The sequence below is a fragment of the Microcebus murinus genome, chromosome 3 (assembly GCF_040939455.1).
Source record: "Microcebus murinus isolate Inina chromosome 3, M.murinus_Inina_mat1.0, whole genome shotgun sequence".
In the NCBI taxonomy this organism is placed as follows: Eukaryota; Metazoa; Chordata; class Mammalia; order Primates; family Cheirogaleidae; genus Microcebus; species Microcebus murinus.
This window is the reverse complement of record NC_134106.1, coordinates 56,601,753-56,622,153: the sequence shown is the minus strand read 5'-3', so window position 1 is coordinate 56,622,153 and position 20,401 is coordinate 56,601,753. Positions and strand designations below refer to the sequence as shown.

The following is a 20,401-nucleotide window of genomic DNA, read 5'->3' as shown; positions in this document are numbered from 1 at the left end:
TAACTCTGTCATAGCTATTATTCACATTTTACATATTTAAAAATAGAAAGTCCAGAGAATTCAAGTGACTTGGTGCTATATAGTTTGGATGTTTATCCCCCAAATCTCTTGTTGAAATTTGTTCCCCTATGCTGGAGACTGGGCCTAATGGGAGGCATTTGGGTAATGGGGGTAGATCCCTCATGAATAGATTAATCATGCCTTCCCTGAGTATGTGGGGTGAGTGAGTTCTCACTCTCATTAGTCCCACCAGAGGTGGTTGTTAAACAGAGTCTCCCTCTCTCCCTCTCTCCGTGTGATCCCTGAAGCTCTCCTTTGCTGCAGCCTGAGACTTTCACCAGATGCCCAATCTTCTAGCCAGCAGAATTGTGAGCCAAATAAACCTTTTTTTTTCTGTATAAATTACCCAGTCTCAGTTATTCCTTTATAGCAACACAAAACAGACAAGACACTTGAGTAAGTCATTCTTCAGGTAGGCAGTACTCCAAATCCACTCTTATTAATAAAAATAGATAACACACATGAGAAAAACATTCATGCATGACTACACCTACTTATAATCATTCAAAAAAAATTCAAGAAGTTCAAATTATTCTGTGGCTGGGAGTAAGAAGTTCCTATTTCTAACTTGCATATCAAAATCTCATTGTTATGTCAGTAATACAAACCAGTTTTCTAACAGAGTAATAAGCTGTCAAATATAAAACCATGATGTATAATAGCTACTATAACAGTCCATTTTAGGTTTCTTTCTTTCCTTTTTTAAATTATATTTTTGCAGGAAGCAATAATGAACTTTTCCTATCTCTAATCTTTCTTTGGAATAGGTTTCACTGAAGAGTACAAAGATTGTCCAAGTAATACAAAAGTATAATGTGACCCCTAGTGGACATATGATTCCATGACAGTGTACTTTCATTGTAAATTGCACATCTCCATAGAATACAAAAAAAAAGTCCTTTAAAGCAACTTTGAAATTAATATCATTCAGACATTTAGTTATAAGGTCCCTTTAAACCAAACCTCTAAATAGAACAAGCTGCATGATAACGATTTATACTTTTTCAATGGGAATCTTAAAATCTTAATAAATTATAATTAAAATATTTTACTTTGGGGATAGGGTATGAAAGAGGGGTGAGAAACAGGTAACATATAGATTATTCTAAAGATCTGAAGACCTCCTTTATTTAACAGCCTATCACTGCCCCCTTGTGCAGAGTGAACATTTAATACATTCTTATTAAATTAATACGTCAAATGTAATAGTGATTATTTATCATGACCAAGGCACTGTTCTATACTTGTCATTTATTACCTTTTATAGCCTCCACAAAACCTGTGGAGAAGATATTATTATCTGAATTTTATAAGTGAGAAAATGGAAGTGCAGAGAGATTAAGCAACTACTTACAGTTATAAAGCCAGTAAATAACAGGGCCAGCATTTGGACACAAAGAATCTGATTCCAGAGCCACCTCTACTCTTAACACTATGCTGCCTCCCTCAATATTATTACATAAAACGTAAAGTAAAATCTCATTTTTAGGGTTATTTACCCAGTTTAACTACCTAAATTAGAATACAGTAAAGAACTGGGAATAAGACAGAAATGATAAATAATCAAATAGACATTCTGAGAAGATTCAAGCCCTAAATAAAGCTCCAAGAGGCCCTCAGGCTTTCATTTGGTCCTATTTATTCTAATGTCATACTCAATTCTAACAAGATATGTCATCTAAATTCCTAATTCTCTATTCACAGCAGATAAAAAGGTGGATAGGGTTTAGAAGGCAGCACATTCACAATCGGAAAAAATGAATGATGTTGGTCTGCAAGTTTAAAGAGAAAGGCTATCAAAAAGCAAAAAAACCCAAGGACTCAAAAAGAGTACACTGGCTAGAGGACATTTAAAGTAGAGATAAACAGCATAACATACTTCAAAATATACTAAAGGCTGCAGGGCGCGGTGGCTCACGCCTGTAATCCTAGCACTTTGGGAGGCCGAGGCGGGCGGATTGCTCAAGGTCAGGAGTTCGAAACCAGCCTGAGCAAGACCCCGTCTCTACCAAAAATAGAAATAAATTAATTGACCAACTAAAAATATATATACAAAAAAAAAAATTAGCCGGGCATGGTGGCGCATGCCTATAGTCCCAGCTACTCGGGAGGCTGAGGCAGAAGGATCGCTGAGCCCCGGAGATTGAGGTTGCTGTGAGCCAGGCTGACGCCACGGCACTCACTCTAGCCTGGGCAACAAAGCGTGACTCTGTCTCAAAAAAAAAAAAAAATATATACTAAAGGCTGACCCAAGTTTACTTACTGATTACCAAGAGTCACCAAATTTAAATTAAAACTTCAATTGAAAGTCAGGCCAGGCACTGTGGCTAATGCCTATAATCCTAGCACTTTGGGAGGTGGAGGCGAGAAGATTGCTTGAGGCCAAGAGTTCAAAAAGGATATTTCACATCTTATAAAACCACAAAAAATAGCTCAAGAAAAATTCCTCACAAAAAATTCCTCAAAAAAATTGAGGAATTCCAGTTCCGGTAGAATAATTATACCCACCTAAATTCTAATCACACCACACATTCTTCAAAATAAGTTAAAAAATCAACAAACACAGCAAATATTAATAAAACTACCCATATCCCACTTCTAAAGCACAACCAGGAAAAAGAGATTACTAAAAACTTTAATTTACATGTAAGAGGGGAAAGAAACATTAAATCTAGAAGATCAAGCCCCAGAACCTATGCTGGAACAGAAAAAAAAAAAAAAAAATCAGGTGGCAACTGAGAGGAAAAGAAAAGAAGGAATGGGGTTATAAGGATGCAGAAGCAGATGATACCATTCCCAGAAAAAGTAAGTCATACCTTGAGTAGAAAATACTGAAAACACATCCCAGATCCAGCATTTCAGAGGCCCAGCTAATCTAATAGAAGACGCTTAAAAATATCTGGAATCAGGTATAGCAAGCTCAGAAAAGGCATCACTTTTGAAAGAGAATACACTTGGAAAAGAAATAAATCCAGTAGCACAGATCTTGGCTTCTAAATATCATTTCACACTAGAAGAAACCAGTGCTCTTTTGAGAAATAGCTAATTCCAGGTCTAGAGCAGAAAAAAATATAATGTGGACCTAGGACATCTTGTCATGCCAGAAAACAAGGAAGTGCTCAAAAACTGATAGGCATGTGTCAGAAGGACAGAGACAGCACCAGTATGAAAAAAACTCTCACTGACCACATTTGGAATAATTTGGGAATCAAAATAAATAATGACAACAGAATACAGCACACTGAATACTAAAATAATCCATGAGTTTATAGTGAACTCAAGAAAGGGGGTCAGGCTGAGAAAAAAACACTTTTCTTTACAAAAGAATGCTAGCTAAACTAGAAAAAATGATAGAACCATAAAATCACTATTTTGTAACTACCAATGTAATAAATAACTTAGTAAGGATCAAAGGATGTTAACTTTCAGGAGAAGTCTTGTTGGGAAAAAAATATTCATGAAGTCTCAGAGTGAAACTCCACAGCTTCCTTACAAAGGAAATGGTATCTTACCTGGGAAATCTGGCAACCACCACCTAACCTAAGTGATCACACTTAACCACATCGCCAAAAACAAGAGAAACTGATAGATGTGTGCCTTGATGTGGTGTCCTGAGCTCACATCACCTGCATAATATCCTTGCCAAAAATGTTAAACTTGAATCAGATTAAGTGCAAACAACCAGACAAATCAAAATTGTGGGACCCTCTATGAAACGACTGGCCTGGACTCACAAAAGCATTAATGTCATGAAAGATGGAAGAAGGCAGGAGAACCATTCTGGATAAAGGGAGATAATATTTAACTGGTTTCTGAGATAAAAAATGCTAAAAGGATATTATTGGAAAACATGGTTTACTGAATATGGAATATTAAAATTTATTGGAGTTACAAATTTCTAGAGTGTAATAGCAGAATATAGTTACATAGAAATGTCCTTGTTCTTAGGTGACACATGTTGATGTATACAGTGATGAAGTGCCATAATGCATGCAGTATACTTTCAAATGTGTTCAGAAGAAATACACACACACACACACGCATATACACATATACATTAAAGAAGAAAAATCAATATCTTAGTTAAATAAACTGCTGTTTGTTGAGTTTCTGTTATTTGCAGCCAAAAGCAATTATGATTAATACATGTTACTCTAACAGCGATTATATTGACACTGGACATCTAATAACAAATTCACTTATACTCAGCCATCAGAGAAGGAATACTAGACAGAAAAGCTAACTAAATTGAGCTTTCAAGTACAAGAACTTTTATAAAGAATAAGAACACGTATATCTCATTAAAAGAATTGTACAGCATTTGGTAGGAGTTTAGAAAAGAAACTCTCAATACACAGGCTGAAGTGTAATGCTGAACTCACTCCTACCCTTTGTTAGCAACAGCCAAAATGATCATTTTTTTCAGATACTATAGAAAAAAATCCTTTTAATTGAATTCTTCATATTGTCTCTTGAATGGGGACAGGGCTCTCTATCTTATATCACTTTTGTATTGATACCATGTGGATCCCTTATTGTTGATTTTCTGGTTTTGAATTGAAGGCTACATCCATTATACTGTACATACAAGTCCTTTCTCTATTTTTAAGATATGAAGGTTGTGCCAGAGGAAATGATAAAAACATGAAAACAAAAAAGAATTGTTTGTAATTTGTCTGTCACCAAATATTTATTTTTGGCATTTATTGAAGGCCAACAAAAATGTTTTCTTATGCTACCAGCAGGAATGCTTATATTTGAATCAAGATCTCTGACCTATTTGTTTGACTACTATTCTCAAAATTCTAAAAATTAAAATAAATTAATAAACCTCAATAGAATAAAAGCAGAAAAGCTACTGGATCTTGAATAGGTAGACTATAATGGTGCTTTTCATTTCATTTTTACCTATATATAATATTTACTGGAAAAGCAACACCAGTTAATTTTTCTTAAAATGTTTTTCTAGAGAAATTTCTGAATTTCACGGACAGGTATATCTCATTAATTCAATGTTCCCATTTAACCTGGTTCCTGTAAATATGAGAACAGAATAGACTAGATTTGTTTGTTTTTCCAGTTTAAACTACATTACACATGAAGGGCTAAGATAAAAGTTATCTTGTACAATACTTCATAATTTAATTTTATAAAAATTATCTTGTAAGAGTGACATCAGGATAATGGCTGACTAGCGGCGCCTGGTGTTTGTCCACTCCAAAAAAAATGGACCAAAACAATAAATAAACTAAAATTCACCTAGAGTGTCTGAAGGAGAGTGCTGGAGTGCAGCAAGGGAGAAGCAAGATCCCTGGGAAAAACAGGCCTAGGGGGTCAGCACAGAGAGGAGTGAGGCACCCTGCAGCCCTATCTCCCCTGCCAGGATCAACTGGGAACCAAAAGGGACTTGTCCTTATGGGGCAAGAGTAAGCAGAAGGCCTTCACTGGCTGCCATTGCCACTGCAGACATCTGCAGTCCTTATTGCAAGAGAAACCCACAGTCCTCACAAACCTTAAGCTCAGTTGGGAGCTGCCTGGAATTCATGCAACTATATGTCTCCAGAGTAGGAGCACACATTGTACACTCCTGTCCCCACCATGACCCAAGCTGCAGCAGCACAGTGCCATCTTGAAGCCAGAGTCACTGTTGGAGTACACCCTGCTCTGGAGACCAGTAACCACTGTGCCTCTCCAGCCTTGAGGTTTTGCCATCATTCTACCAAGACCACATGGGGGACTGTAACACCATGACTCTAGCTGCTCAGACAGCCTGGGCCCAGAGACAGCTATGACTCTGGTTCTACATAAATGGGAAGCCAAACTGCCACATGCCTGTGCCCCCAGCTGGAAAAATAGCCCAGCAGCCCTGACCCTGGTGAGCCCACTCCCAAGCTAGCCAAACTGCTGCATCATACTCCCAGCCAGAAAAACATCCCAGTGGACCTGCTCCCAAACTGGCCTAACCATTGTGTGTCTGCACCCTCAGCTGAAGAAACAGTCTGGTAGACCCATCCCTGTTGGACACATCCCTCAAACTTCCAAACCACCACATGTGTGCACCCCCAGCCAGAGAAACAGGCTAACGGCTCTATGCCCCACAAGCCAGACCCCAAGCCACCAAACCAGCATACACTTGTTCCCTACGTCTGAGAAACAGCCCAGCAGACCCACCCTCAGCAAGCCAGTCCCCAAGCCAGCCAACCCACTGTGTGTATGTGCATGCTTCCAGCTTTATAATTTACAGTGCTTTTTTCCAAGATTATCTAGTTTGTTCTATTAACAGACAAATAAAAAAATAGACAAATTTAAATTTTCATGGTAGAGAAAAACAAAAAATCATCTAGTATGAGATTTGATCCACTATTATGGGGAAATACATAAACTTAAAGGGGAAGCATGGGGATCTATTTTAGGCATAATTTTGTAAGATTCTTTCTTCATATTTTTGTGTGAGGGGGCAAGTAAATAAAATCTAAAATTAAGACCCAAACTGAATCCAGATTTGTTATTGTAAAAAAGTCTACAAATCATAAAACTTTTTTATCAAGATAGCTTCTCAGTGGCAGGTCCAGCACACGCTCCAGAGTTAAGCCATCAACACTGAGAGCCAGTCATAATATTTGATGCAAATCTGGTCTTGTTCTTCAATAGAATAAAAGTTAGTTGATATAAGATGTTTAGCATTATTGTACTTGCAATGTACCAAAGTCCAACTTCTGATGTTAAGATGGGGCAAGTTTAAAGAAATGGACTTGATTTTGGCCAGAGGCTCTCCACACAGACTCCAGTTTACAAAAAAAACCAAACAAACAAACAAACAAAAACTCTCTTTAAAAGGCTATACTGGATATGAAATGTTCTTTGGACTTTTGAATATATTTTACCATAAGAATAATGGTATAAACAGTAGTTAGGTTGTTAGTCTACCTTATAAACACCTATTTAATCCACAATACTGATGAAATGTGGATCATTTAGATTTTAAAAAGAAAAATTCAACACCTCCTAACCTCCTAATTCAAGGCTGCTGAACTGTTAGCCAATGTGATAGAACTGTGCTGGCTTAATGCCACTGGAATTTCAATTCACTCAACCTGTTGATCCTGCAATGCTGCTTGCATAGTGAATGTTGTACAGTGTAAGAACATAATCCTCATCATTAATACATTAGGATAGAGGTAACACAGTGAGTAAAGACATAAGCAGAGCTTAGGGAGACAAAAGTGGGTTTAAAGCCCCAGTTGGGACTTTGTAAAATTAATGTTTCTGAATAGTTACTTTTCTTAGTTCAGTTCACCAGACATTTCTTAAAGAACTATTCTGCATCAAGCATTCTAGTTAGTGTGTCTAGAAGAGGTTTTTAATTCTGGTTTTGCAACAGAATCATTTTCAGAGCTTTAAAAATACGGATACCCAGACACTATCTACAGAATCAAATTACGAGAGAAAGGAGCTTGTACAAAAGTATGGAAGCATGTAAGAAGATAGCATATTAAGGTTAAGTAGTAAATTGGAGGGGAGAATTTAGAATCATCCATTTAAAAAAATATATATGTGTAAAAAAATACTTAACATCTCTACTCATCAGGGAAATGCAAATCAAAACCACAATGAGATATTACTTAACTCCAGTGAGAATGGCTTTTATCAAAAAGTCACAAAACAATAAATGCTGGTGTGGATATTGACAGATAAGGACACTCATACACTGTTGGTGGGACTGCAAACTAGTACAACCCTATGGAAAGCAGTATGGAAATATCTCAAAAAACTAAAAGTAGAACCATCATTTAATCCAGCAATCTCACTACTGGGTATTTACCCAAAGGCAAAAAAGACATTCTACAAAAAAGACACCTGCACTCATATGTTTATAGCAGCACAATTCATAATTGCAAAGATGTGGAAACAACCCAAGTGCCCATCAATACATTAGTGGATTAAGAAAATGTGGTCTATGTATACCATGGAGTGCTACTCAGCCATAAAAAATGGCGAACTAATACCTCTTGTATAAACCTGGATGGAACTGGAGACCATTCTTCTAAGTGAAGTATCACAAGAATGGAAAAACAAACACCACATGTACTCTCCATTAAATTGGAACTAATCATTCAATACTTATATGCATATATGGAAATGACATTCATTAGAACTCCAGTAGGTGGGAGTGGGGAGGAAGGGATAGGTAAATTCATACTTAACGGGTACAATGTACACTATCTGGTTGAGACACACTTATAACTTTGACTCAAATGGTACAAAAGGAATTTATGTAATGAAAATGTTTGTACCCCCATAATATTCTGAAATTTTAAAAAATATATATGATATATAAATATACATGATATTGTAAAATATATTTGGTCTTCAATGTCGTTTCCTGACATACTTCTAATATCCTTAGAAACTCCCAAGTGATGTCTTTTGTATGCTAATAAGTTGATTGATGGCTGGCAGCCCCAAGTAGCTTCATAATGAGAGCTGGTCACCAGAAAGATCAAAGCAGGATTAGAGGGTTGGAATTTTCAGCCCCATCTCCCAAGCTCCAGGGAGGGAAGCAGAGCTAACTGTTAAGTTTAGCACCAGTGGCCAATGGCTTAATCAATCTTGACTACGTAATGATGCCTCCATAAGAACCCAAAAGGGTCAAGCGTAGGAGAGCTTCCAAATAACTAAACACACAGAAGTTCCTGGAGGCTGGCACAAGTAGGGAGGGCATAAAAGCTCCACACCCCTTCCCATACCTCATTCTGTGCATCTCTTCATCTGTATTCTTTGTAACATTCTTTATAATAAACCAGTAAGTGTAAGTATCTCCCTGAGTTCTGTGAGCTACCCTAATAAATTAATCAAATCCAAAGAGGAGGCCATAGAATCCCTGATTTACAGCAGGTCAGTCAGAAGCACATGTAAAACAACCTGGGGCTTGCAATTGGCATCAGAAGTAGGGGGAAGTCTTGGGGATTGAGTCTTCAACTTGGGGGGTCTGAAGCTGTCTCCAGGTAGATAGTTTCAGAAGTGAATTGAGTTAGAGGACATCTAATTGGTTTCCACTGCAGAACCAATTGCTTGCTTATTGGTGGGAAAAAATCCCATGCATTTGGTCACAGAAGTCTTCTCTGTTAATTGCTATATTTTTTTCCACTCAGAATATATACATGAAAAATGATTCATTACACATCTATTAGAATGGCCAAAATCCACAACAGTGATAACAACAAATGCTAACAACAGTGGCCAGCAACAAGAACTCTCATTTATTGCTGGTAGGAATGCAAATAAAATAGTATAGCCACTTTGGAAGACAATTTGGCATTTTCTTACAAAACTAAACACTCTTAATACAATCCAGCAACTGTGCTCCTTACCATTTACCCAAATGAGTTGAAAATTCATATCCACCCACTTGGACATGAAGGTTTATGGCAGCATTATTCAGAATTACCAAAAATCAGAAGCAACCAAGATGGCCTTTGGTAGGTAAATGGATAAACTATAGTTCATCCAGACAATGGAATATTACTCATCACTAAAAAGAAATGAGCTATCAAGCCATGAAAAGGCATGGAGGAACCTTAAATGCTCATTACTAAGTGAAATCTGACAAGGCTACATAACACATGATTCCAACTCTATAATGTTCGGTAAAAGGCAAAACTATGAAGATGGTAAAAAGTGCATGGCTGCCAGGGGTTTGGTGGAGGGAGGGATAAATAAGCACAGGAGATTTTTAGGGCAGTGGAACTATTCTGTATGATACTGCAACAGTGGATATCTGTTATTATTCATTTTTCAAAACCCACTGAATGCACAATACCAAGAGTTGACCCTAGTGTAAACTATGGAGTTTGGGTGATAATGATGCCTTGATGTGAATTCATCAATTGTGACAAACATACCACCACACTGGTATCAGATGTTGATAGTGGGAAAGGTTGTGCATGTGTGAAGGCAGGGGCTATATGGGAATATTCTGTACTTTCTACAATATTTCTGTAAACCTAAAACTGCTCAATAAATTTTATCTTAAAAACTAATATATAGGCTGGGTGCAGTGGCTCACGCCTGTAATCCTAACACTCTGGGAGGTGAGGTGGGCAGATCACTCAAGGTCAGGAGTTCGAAACCAGCCTGAGAAAGAGCGAGACCCCCATCTCTACTAAAAATAGAAAGAAATTAATTGGACAACTAAAAAAAAATAGAAAAAATTAGCCAGGCATGGTGGTGCATGCCTGTAGTCCCAGCTACTCAGGAGGCTGAGGCAGAAAGATCACTCACCGGAGTTTGAGGTTGCTGTGAGCTAGGCTGATGCCACAGCACTCAGCATGGGCAAAAGAGTGAGACTCTGTCTCAAAAAAAAAACAAAACCAAAAACAAACCTAATATACAAAAAAGCATTATTTGTAAAAGTTAAATGGGATCATTGATGTAATATGATTATCCCACAAGATTCATAAGCACTTACCCAACTATCCAACATGCCATACATTTTTAAATTTTAGAGCCTTAAACCATAGATTTGCTTAGCCTGAAAGGCCCTTCCCTACCTCCCACCCACTCTCCATCTACCAAAATTCTAACTATCCTAACACTTCAAAATCCAGCTCGATATGCCACCAAGTTCATGAAGCTTTCCCTGATCCCTCATCTTGATTGTGGGTTCCTTCTTATACCACCCTGTATCATATAACATCATTCCATTTGGCTCATGGTATTGAAACAAAACTTTCCATTCAATGTGACCTTTTAAAAATCAGTGATTATATCTAAAAATCCAGATTTCCTACTACTCTGGAAAAAAATATCATAACTGTTACAAGATGGGAACAGGGGCAAGAAGCAGTAACTGCTTTGGAGATCCCTCTCCTTGTGGCCTCCCCAAACTGAGGCAGAACTATTGTCATTTATCATTGTCCTTGTGCTGTTCTTTTACTCCCTCCCACTTCACTCACTCAAAGTGCCTGCCTGGTTCCAGTGTCCCCATTTGTGATTGTAACCCCTGTAGTTACTCGCTTATAGTCTCTCACACCTATTAAACTATATATTTCTTGAGAACAAGGACTTCCTTCTCCTTCACCTTCCCTTCTTTTATACTTCCTCCCATCCAACCATAGTATACGAGGGTTGTCTAGAAAGCATCCTGCCACTGGTATATGAGAAATTATATTACCAGTGGCTGGATACTTTCCGGACAGCCCTTGTGTGTTTATCAACTCTTTTCCGAATTTGATAAGTTATCAATCAACAAAATAGGAAAAATGCGAATATCTAATTCATTATGAATGTTGCTCCTTAAGATGAAGCAACTGGTGACTCTGCTTCTTTACTATGTTTAAATTCACTTCAAAACTTAGTGATATCCTTTTTAACATCTAAGTCACAATTAAGCTCTTTTTGAGGGTAGAGTAACTGAGAGGCTAAGATGCAGAAGTTGAAGGAAGATATCATGTGTTGAAGGCCTACTACATATCAAGCACTGGTACTAGGCTAAATGATTAAAGGAAGGAAGGGCAAGCCTAGAAATAAAAGAGGTGGCTGGGAAGAAACCTGTGGTGGACCAGATAGGAAAAGCATTCCAGGACAGCCAGTAGGATTCCACAACAAGAAGTTAAAGCACAGGGTTGCCAGGTCATGGAGTGGTTACTCTGTGTAAATGTTGTGGAACACTGACAACATTTTTGGAAGTGGTGAACTGATGCCACCTGAAGAGTCTATACGGAAGGCCATGACCTTCCCTGTCCCCTAACCAGGGCCACTTATCTTTTTAAGCAAAGCAGTCCATTCAATTACATCTGCATTGAGAATGTCTCAGTAGATACCTGATGCTATCCTACTCTTTGAAGGAAAATAGATCATAAAGAAATGCGTCTCAAAAATCTCTGCTGTCAAAACAGATTTAAGACAAATTTGAAATTGGAAACAGATTTCATTTAAGAGTGTAATCAGCTTTAATTAAGGCAAAACCATGAATAATTTGGCCTAACAGTACTCTGTTGCTTGAGATGCTGTGCTGCAAAACTTTTTTTTGTTCTTTTGTTTTGGAGACAGAGTCTTGCTCTGTTGCCCCAGCTAGAGTGCAGTGGCATCATCATAGTTCACTGCAACCTCAAACTCCTGGGCTCAGGTGATCCTCCTGTCTCAGCCTCCTGAGTAGCTGGGACTACGGGCACACACCACCATGCCCAGCTAATTTTCTCTGTTTTTGGTAAAGACAGAGTCTCACTCTTACTCAGGCTGGTCTCAAACTCCTGAACTCAAGCAACCTTCCCACCTTGGCCTCCCAGAGTGCTAGAATTACAGGTGTGAGCCACCATGCCTAGCCTATAAAACCTTTTTAAATTAAATTTTTTATTCAAGATAATTGTAGATTCATATACAGTTGAAAGATATTATACAAAAAGATTTCTTGTGCCATTTACCCAGTTTCCCCCAATGGTAACATCTTACAAAATTATAGTACAATATATCAAACAAGGATACTGATATTGATACAGCCTAGATACAGAATATTTCCATCATCACAAGAATCCCTCATGTTGGTATTTTATAGCCATATCCAATTCCCTTATGCTTCCTGCCCACTTCTTAAACCCTTGGCAACCATTAACCTATTCTCCATTTTTATAATTTTGGCATTTCAATAAAGTTATATAAATGGAATCATATAATATGTAAATTCTGGGACTGGTTACTGTTACCCAGGATAGTTCTCTGGAGATTCATCCTGCTGTAAAACCTTTTAATTGATGCCGATCATAAAACAAAATTAAAACCTAGTAAACAAAGACCTGGGGTTCTCTGATGACTCACATGAAAGTATACAGCACAAGAAAGATTAAATTTCACTGTGCTTTGCTCTAAGTGGCAGTTTCTTCTCTGCTGCGTTTTCCTGCCACTGTAAAGATATAAAGACATTCGCATTGTCAAATTATTAATATTACCAAGACTAGTTTACACATTGGAATTACAAACCTTTATCCTTGTGTAGCCATCAAGGTTTCTGAAACTTTTCTCAGAAAAACATAGCCAGTTAAGTAACAGAGTTCAAAAATCAATCTTAATAATATTAATCATTTCAGATATATACAAATTTACAGTGAACTCCCTGAGTTTTCTCACTTACAACTAAGTCTTTGCTCTCTCTCACTACAAAAACAACAACAACAACAACAAAAAAACCTGAGTGGAATTGCTGTTGTTTAAAACACTAGCCCTTATATTGTGTTTTAATCACTGCAGAGAAGAAACAAGTGCATCTGTCAGCTCCAAAATCTAAAAAGCCACAAAGTGGTTTGTTTGTTCTTCAAATTTTTCCTTCAGTACATTTAGGATGTCATTCATAACCACTCTGATATCTGCCAAACTTGGCAACAGAATCCCCTTAGTGAATACTTATTTAAAAAGTAAAAGCAAAATCTTAACCAGGTAATTGACAAACTTTCTATTCCTTACCATTTTTAAAAACAGAAACCAAATAGACTCATCTCACATTAGCAAGCCTAAAACACAAAGAACAAGCTACAAACAATGAAAGGCTCTGCAACCTGTCACATTTATAAAACACAGGTCCAAAATTCACTCGTCTTTTAGCCAGACCCACAGTACTCTATTGGTGACACAATTTCTTAAGCAAGTCAAAAAGTCCTTAGTTACCAGACATATGATTACTAGAGGAAGGACATGTTCTATTAATAATAGTTTCTAACCTACATATTTAAAAGAAAAAAGAAAATAAAACCTCCCAGGCCGTTATTTCAAATGTTTGCATAAGCTAATAAACTGTGGAGAAAAGTAACAAGATATTAAACATTTAAATAATCACTTGCGCATTAAAAACAAACAAAAACAAAAACAAAAAACCCAGCATGGGAACTTCTACTTTCCCAGTAACCTTACTACATATACATGTGTATATATACATACACTCACTCCTTTAGGATCTACTTCCACAGGACAACCTTAAATTACCATTCCTTTACCTGCTCCCAGAAGGCTCCTAAGGCTAATACCATTGATCCCATTTAGACACTGGATATTAACCAGGATAACAGTCCACACTTATTCCTTGTGTTACCTCACTGAGAGGGGTCTGTCAGCCAGGCCCCAGGGAAACTCCTACAGGAGCCCATGTTGTATTCATCTTTGTATGCACAGTGCTAGGATCTGCAAAATGTTCTGCACAAAGTGGGCACTAAACAAGAAATGCCGAATGTTAAAAAAATATATAGATGCACTTAGGAAAAGATCCATAGGATTCCAGCACGCAATATACAAATTTTCTAACTCCTAAATCTCCCAGAGTTGGGAATATTTAGCTTAGTGGCACTATGAGTCCAAAAGCTTTTGTATAACCTCTAAGAAAACAGATCTGTGGCTCAATTTTTTTCATCTGAACAATAAGGGTAATAAAAACACCTGGCTCATAGGGTTCTGAAAGGATTAAAGAACTTGGTAAACGTAAAGTCTCCTTACATCAGTGAATAGAACACCATACACACAACTTAAGGATTAGCTACTGATATTACTAAAAAAGCCTATTATAATAAAAGTAAGGCCCACGCAGCCCTACAAAGGACGCCAGAGTTTAAAAGAAATTAGCTTAGAAGAGAGAAGTTCACCGGCTGGCACACATTTTCTGTAAAGGGCCGGATACTACTGTAAATGTTTTAGGGTTTAAACCAGACGCAGTTTCCTCGACCCTTGGAGCAACTATTCGGACTGAAAAGCTAACAGGTTTTTTGTTTGTTTACATTTTATAATTTTAAAACTTAAGAATCATTCTTAGTTCATGGGTCCGTACAAAATCAGGCTGGATTTGGCCTCTGGGTTCTAGTTTGCCAACCCCTAAATAAGACGACGACGATAACACAGTGTTTTTTAAAGGCAACATAAAGAAATGTTTGTGAGGTGATTCAAGTTGACTGAAGAACGTGCTGCCCCAAACTTCTAGAATCCAGACAGGCAGGACTGGCGTGGCGGGGAATCGGGCCAAGGCCTCGGGAATCAGCAACGACCGCCCCGCGGCTCTCGGGGTCCGCGAGCCCCTCCCACACTTACTCCCAGCAGCGGCCCGCGGCCGATCACCGTCTCCCCGGGCGCCAGGGCCACCCGGGGGCCCCCGTCCTGCGGCTGCAGCTCGAAGCCCCCGGACATCGCGGGCGAAGATTAGGCCCCTTCACAGGGAGACGGCCCCCGCAGCCGTTTCCGCCTTCCACAGACACCCGCGGAGCCTGCCCAGGCCCCGGGAAAAACACGCGGGAAGCAGGGAGCGAGGGCTCCTCTCCGCAGTGCCCAGTCCTGGCCTCCGGAGTCCCGCCCCCTCTGCCCAGCCTAGTGACGCGGTCGGGGATTCCCCCTTTACACCGCCTCAAAGTTAGTTTTAAACCCCTCCCCCATCCCCCCTCCCACCGCCCACACGCTTTGGGGGACGCCGGACCTTGTAGTCCCTGGAGCCTTCCTTCCCCGCCTTTCCCGAGCTTAGCTGCCCAGAGGAAACTACCGATCCCAGAAGGCAGTGCGCCCGTGCGCCTGCGTGGGTTTGCGTAAGTAAGGCGGGGCTAGAGTGGCCGCGGGGTGGGGAAGGGCTAGAGTTGCCGCGGGGCGGGGGGGAGTGTACGTAATGCTAAAGGGTTCGAATTTCGGCATATTTAAGTAGCGAAACGAAAAGCCATCACGGCCGGCCCACTTGGTAGGAGGATCTTCCGTTTTCGAAAGGGTAGGTTTCAGCGCTCGCAGGCTAGCAGATGTGGGCTGGGCGCAAGCACAGCCTCCACTCGGCAGCCTGGAGCCGCGGTGACAGTCGGTGCTGACGGTTTTCATTGTTGTTTACTTGTCACTGCCTCGTGCCCTGGGGACTAAAGCATCTGCAGCCTGAGTGGGGCAAACTAGGAGGGTGGTTCAGACGGGACGTGGGGTAGTTACCCGCGACTTGCGGGGTCCGGGCGGGGTGCCGCCCACCCAGCTCCTCCCGATCCCTCTCTCCCAGTAACAGTTGAAAGGGGAACCAGCTCTTACCTAACTGGAGAGGTAATTCAGCAAAGCTCGGTTCATAAAGGAGAAAGGGCAGAAGAGGGGTAGTTTTCAGGAGACAAAACTGGACTTAGACGCAAGATTCCTAGTGAAATTCTAAGAAGCTCCCCAGGATATGTCCTGGTAAATTCAAAAGCCTTGATTTACCTCCTGTGGAATTCCTGTAGCGAGATGAAGCATTTTATTCCACCAGTGAGATCCTGGGAGAAGTAGCAAATATTAAATACACTGTAACATTCTCCTAATAACATAGTGGTTTAGCTTTAGTTTGTTTTCTATCGACGGTGGGAGGAGCCAATGTATGTGGGGATAACTTGCTCTTGACTTCATACTTTTGTTTTTACTAGTTTACTTTCTTACTTCCCCAGAGCCTCAAGAGGAAATCCTCTATTAAACAGAGACATTATAATTCAAACCACCATCGCTAATTTGGATCAAAAACACCCTAATGGATGGGAGCAACCGTGGTCTTGGCAAACCCAGAAGCATGGCTGAGTAGCGCATTTAGAAAAGGGAATTGTTACTAGCTGAGTAAAAGAGGTATTTAGCTGTTATCTTAAACTCCTCCTGTACAGCCAACCCCTATTATAAAAGGAAGTGCAAAATGGAATAAAGTGATTTTAAGTAAATATGAGATGTCTTTATCTGTAAAAGTAGCTCAAGGGTGGTGGTGTACCCAGGCATGCTTTCTACTGATTGTGAAAGCCCACACAATTCACCTTAGGTAAATTAACAAACTGGGCTTTAAATCTTGAGTCACATGCTATACCTAGCTGAGTTATAACCATTGTTTATAGTTGCTACTAATTGTTGCTTGATGGCCGTTGTGACTGTTATCTTTGACTCAAAATTAACTATGCATGTAGGATAGCTTCAAGGGGCCATTTCTAAAACACTAATCTTAGAATTGAATTTAATAGTTGAGACTTTGTCTCATAACCCATATCTTATCCTCTTGTCCATTTCAGGTAGTATTTGTGTCAAATGTGAGCACCTACCCATTAAGTACAAGTAGATAAACAATTCTTGTATAAACAATTAAAAGTCCAGCAGCTTTATGATTAAGTCACAAATTGCAGGTGAAGAACTTAATGACAAGGCTTCAGTTCCCACACATAACAAGTATTCAGAAATTAATAGGATTGACTCATATACATTGTCAAAAGTACTTTCAATAAATACTTGCATGTGTTCTCACAGTAGTTGTTGATACTACTAAACTCAATAAATATGGTCTGATGTGGAGAATCATTTCTCTTTTTAGATAATGTTCTTTGGGAGAAACCCCAAATATTTAGTAACAAACCCATTTACTTAAAACATTTAAAAAGAAGAGAAATACCATGTGTTGAGCACCCCTCATGTGCAATTCAGATGTAGCAGAGCTAGCTGTTTTACACATCATCCCTGTTAATCCTTGCAAGAGGGGAGCAGCATTGGCCCATTTTACAGAGGAAGAATAAGTTAAAGTTCTTTAAATCATATCCCCGAAATATCTGACTCAAAGTAGGATTTATTGTCTGATTTGAAAAGACTGAGTATGTTTAAATTTTGCCTTTTAGATTACATATGAGGACAATTTACTAAAACATCAAGCTATGCCGAAAAACTCCAAGAAGAACAATAATTCAAGAGTTTCTGGCATAGAATTAAACTCTGTGGATGCTAAGAAGAAAAAACATGAGAGTCAAAACAACTTTGTTGAAATGCTGCCTCGAGAAATCACCATACAAATTTTCAGTGTGCTAGACCTTGGGAGTTTGTGCACGGCTTTATTGGTATGCAAGAGCTGGTATGATGTAATAAAAAACAGTGACTCCTGCCTATGGAAACCTCAGTGCTTGATTATAAGAGCTGTGTGCCCAAGAGACATAGATAACGATCTAAAAAGTGGTTTTTCCTGGAGGGTAAGTTTAATCTTTGCAGTCTGTGGTGTTTCTGATGGTGCTGTGTTAGCAGATTTGAGCCAATGCTAACTTCTGCTTGGAGGAGATAGGATTGCATATGCAGAAAAACATACAGAGCGTGTTGACTTTTGGAAATAAAGTTTAGTTATTAGTCTTTTCCTGCTAACCACGCTATTTCCACACTATGATTCATCCTTCTGAATTTTTTAAATTCTAAATTCAGGAACTTTTCTCTTAGGAAATTGACTACTTCTTTTCACTGCACTTTGTCCAAGATCTTCAGTGAACTCTGTGGCTCATCCTGCATACATACACACACAAATTTATTAATATATTTGTAATCAATGTAAATACCTAATCTTTTTTAGCCTATCAGTCAGCTTCTCTAGTTTTAAATGAACTCACTAACCAACCACCCACTACAATCATTTTTAATGATTCTGATTTACTCCTTTCAGGTAACACTGGAGAGAAATTACTGGAAGAGTAAAGTGAAACATGAATGGCTAAGTGGCAAATACAGTAACATATGTTCTTCCATTAGCCTACCAGAAAAAAGTATGTACCCAATGGATGCAGATACATGGGGAGAAATTCTAGAAGCAGAACTGGAAAGATAAGCAGAAAAATCGCAAACAGTAAGGTTTGTGATTTCAAGCACCTCCCATGTGCAACTGAAACAGTAACTCAAATGATACAATTCGATCCAGCAATCCCACTACTGAGCATCCATCTACCCAAAGGAAAAAGGTCATTTTACAAAAAAAGCACCTGGACCCAAATGTTTATCGCAGCACAATTCACAATTATAAAAATATGGAATCAACCTAAGTGCCCATTAACTGACAAGTGGATAAAGTAAATGTGGTATATACATACCATGGAGTAATACTCAGCCATTAAAAGGAATGAAATAAAGTCTTTTGCAGCAACTTGGATGGAACTAGAAACCATGATTCTAAATGATGTATATCTGGAATAAAAAACAAATACTGTATGTTCTCACTTATAAGTGGGAGCTAGATGAAAGGTATGTATGTCAGAAAGTGGTGTAATGGACATTGAAAACTAAGACAAGGGTAGGCTGGGAGCCACTGAGGGACAAAAATCTACCTTTGGGGATGCAGTGTGCCATTCTGGTGACAGATACACTAAGAGCCCAGACTTTAGTATTATACAATTCTTTCATGTTACAAAAAACACTTTTACCCCCCCCAATCTATTGAAGTAAAAATAATCTGTCCAATTTTGTTTTGAATATGGAGATACTCTAAAAATAAAGTCTGTTTTAAATAAATAAGTAAAACTCAAATGACTCTTAGGTTGCAAAAGGTGTATCTTCATTTTGTTGTTCACCTTTTTCATATTTAACATTTAAAAGAAAATGAAGTAAAAAATGTAAAAGTAAAGCTTTATTTTTATTTTGCACTTTATTAAAATATATTTTTATGGTTTTATTGTAATGTGGAAAATAATGAAATGTTATTTTTATAAGAAATAATATACTGATAGTGTCATTTCAAGATGTATTGTTTCTTGTATTTGTATATTGCGGTACTTTAAATGACGGATTTGATTGATATTTTCAGCTTAATAATTTAAAAATTCAGGAAGCCACTTGAGGAAACTAACTTAAAGATTCACTAGGTAACAGACAACTACACTCATAGGAAGACTAGCTAAGTGAAATTAATAGCAATGAGTTTAAATGAATAATACATTTGCATTTCAATAACTTAAAATTTTCCATTTCAGTGGAATCAGATTGAATTGTCTAGTGGTGAAACTATTTTAAAATGTGTTAAACCTGTGGTTTAATTTACAATTACTCTGATTATAGGGCTAAAACTTGTCAAATTAAGATTCCCATTACTTTCCTACAAACCTGTAATTGCTCTCAGGGGCAGAAAATATATGAAAAGTTTCCACAATTCTTAACTACCATCAGAACTGCCACATTATTCATCTTGGTAAAACTTTCCTCTGACAGCTTTATGGCACCATCTAGTGTACTATTCATACATACAAAGAACGTCCAACTCCTTTTGTTTGTTTTCTCCATATTTAAAAGAAAGAAAACTATTATTCTAGAGAACCCTTAATACTTGACTTCATTCAAGTTTATAACTTGTCAGGAAACTTTAATGTTTGTTTCTCATTTTCATAAAAGTAGATGATGTAGTACTCACTGTACTAGAATGTTTATTCTGAATCTGTGGTCATCATCATAATAAAAAATGTCTACAAACCTTTTTCTTCTCGAAGTCTGCTCTATAGCATGAAAAATAAGAATCTGGGAAATCAGTATTTAACAAATAGACAAATATTAGAAAGATGATCCACTATATACAAATTCCCTCTGTTGAATCAAGCAGTTGATAAATGATTGTCTCCTACTATTT

The 20,401-nt window shown here is 38.3% G+C and overlaps 2 protein-coding genes across 2 annotated transcripts in view; one reads left to right on the top strand and one right to left on the bottom strand.

The window, feature by feature from the left end:
• Positions 1 to 15,420, bottom strand: part of APLF (aprataxin and PNKP like factor) — an 89,405-nt gene extending 73,985 nt beyond the window's left edge. The window contains exon 1 of the mRNA XM_012750158.3: positions 15,121 to 15,420. Within this exon, the coding sequence (XP_012605612.3) occupies positions 15,121 to 15,216 (96 nt within the window). The 5' untranslated portion in view covers positions 15,217 to 15,420. The remainder of the gene's footprint in view (positions 1 to 15,120) is intronic.
• Positions 15,421 to 15,655: 235 nt separating this feature from the next.
• On the top strand, positions 15,656 to 20,182 carry FBXO48 (F-box protein 48). The gene is made up of 4 exons (XM_012750159.2): positions 15,656 to 15,778; positions 16,461 to 16,632; positions 17,655 to 17,999; positions 18,458 to 20,182. The coding sequence occupies exons 3-4, from the start codon at positions 17,691 to 17,693 to the stop codon at positions 18,617 to 18,619; spliced, it is 471 nt and encodes a 156-aa protein (XP_012605613.1). The 5' UTR covers positions 15,656 to 15,778; positions 16,461 to 16,632; positions 17,655 to 17,690; the 3' UTR covers positions 18,620 to 20,182.
• Positions 20,183 to 20,401: the final 219 nt, after the last annotated feature.

Excerpts from the sequence above, each read along its gene's own strand:
- FBXO48 (XM_012750159.2), top strand. The coding sequence starts at position 17,691 with ATGCCGAAAAACTCCAAGAAGAACAATAATTCAAGAGTTTCTGGCATA. Across the intron at positions 18,000-18,457 it reads AAAGTGGTTTTTCCTGGAGG|GTAACACTGGAGAGAAATTA; the intron begins GTAAGTTTAATC and ends TACTCCTTTCAG.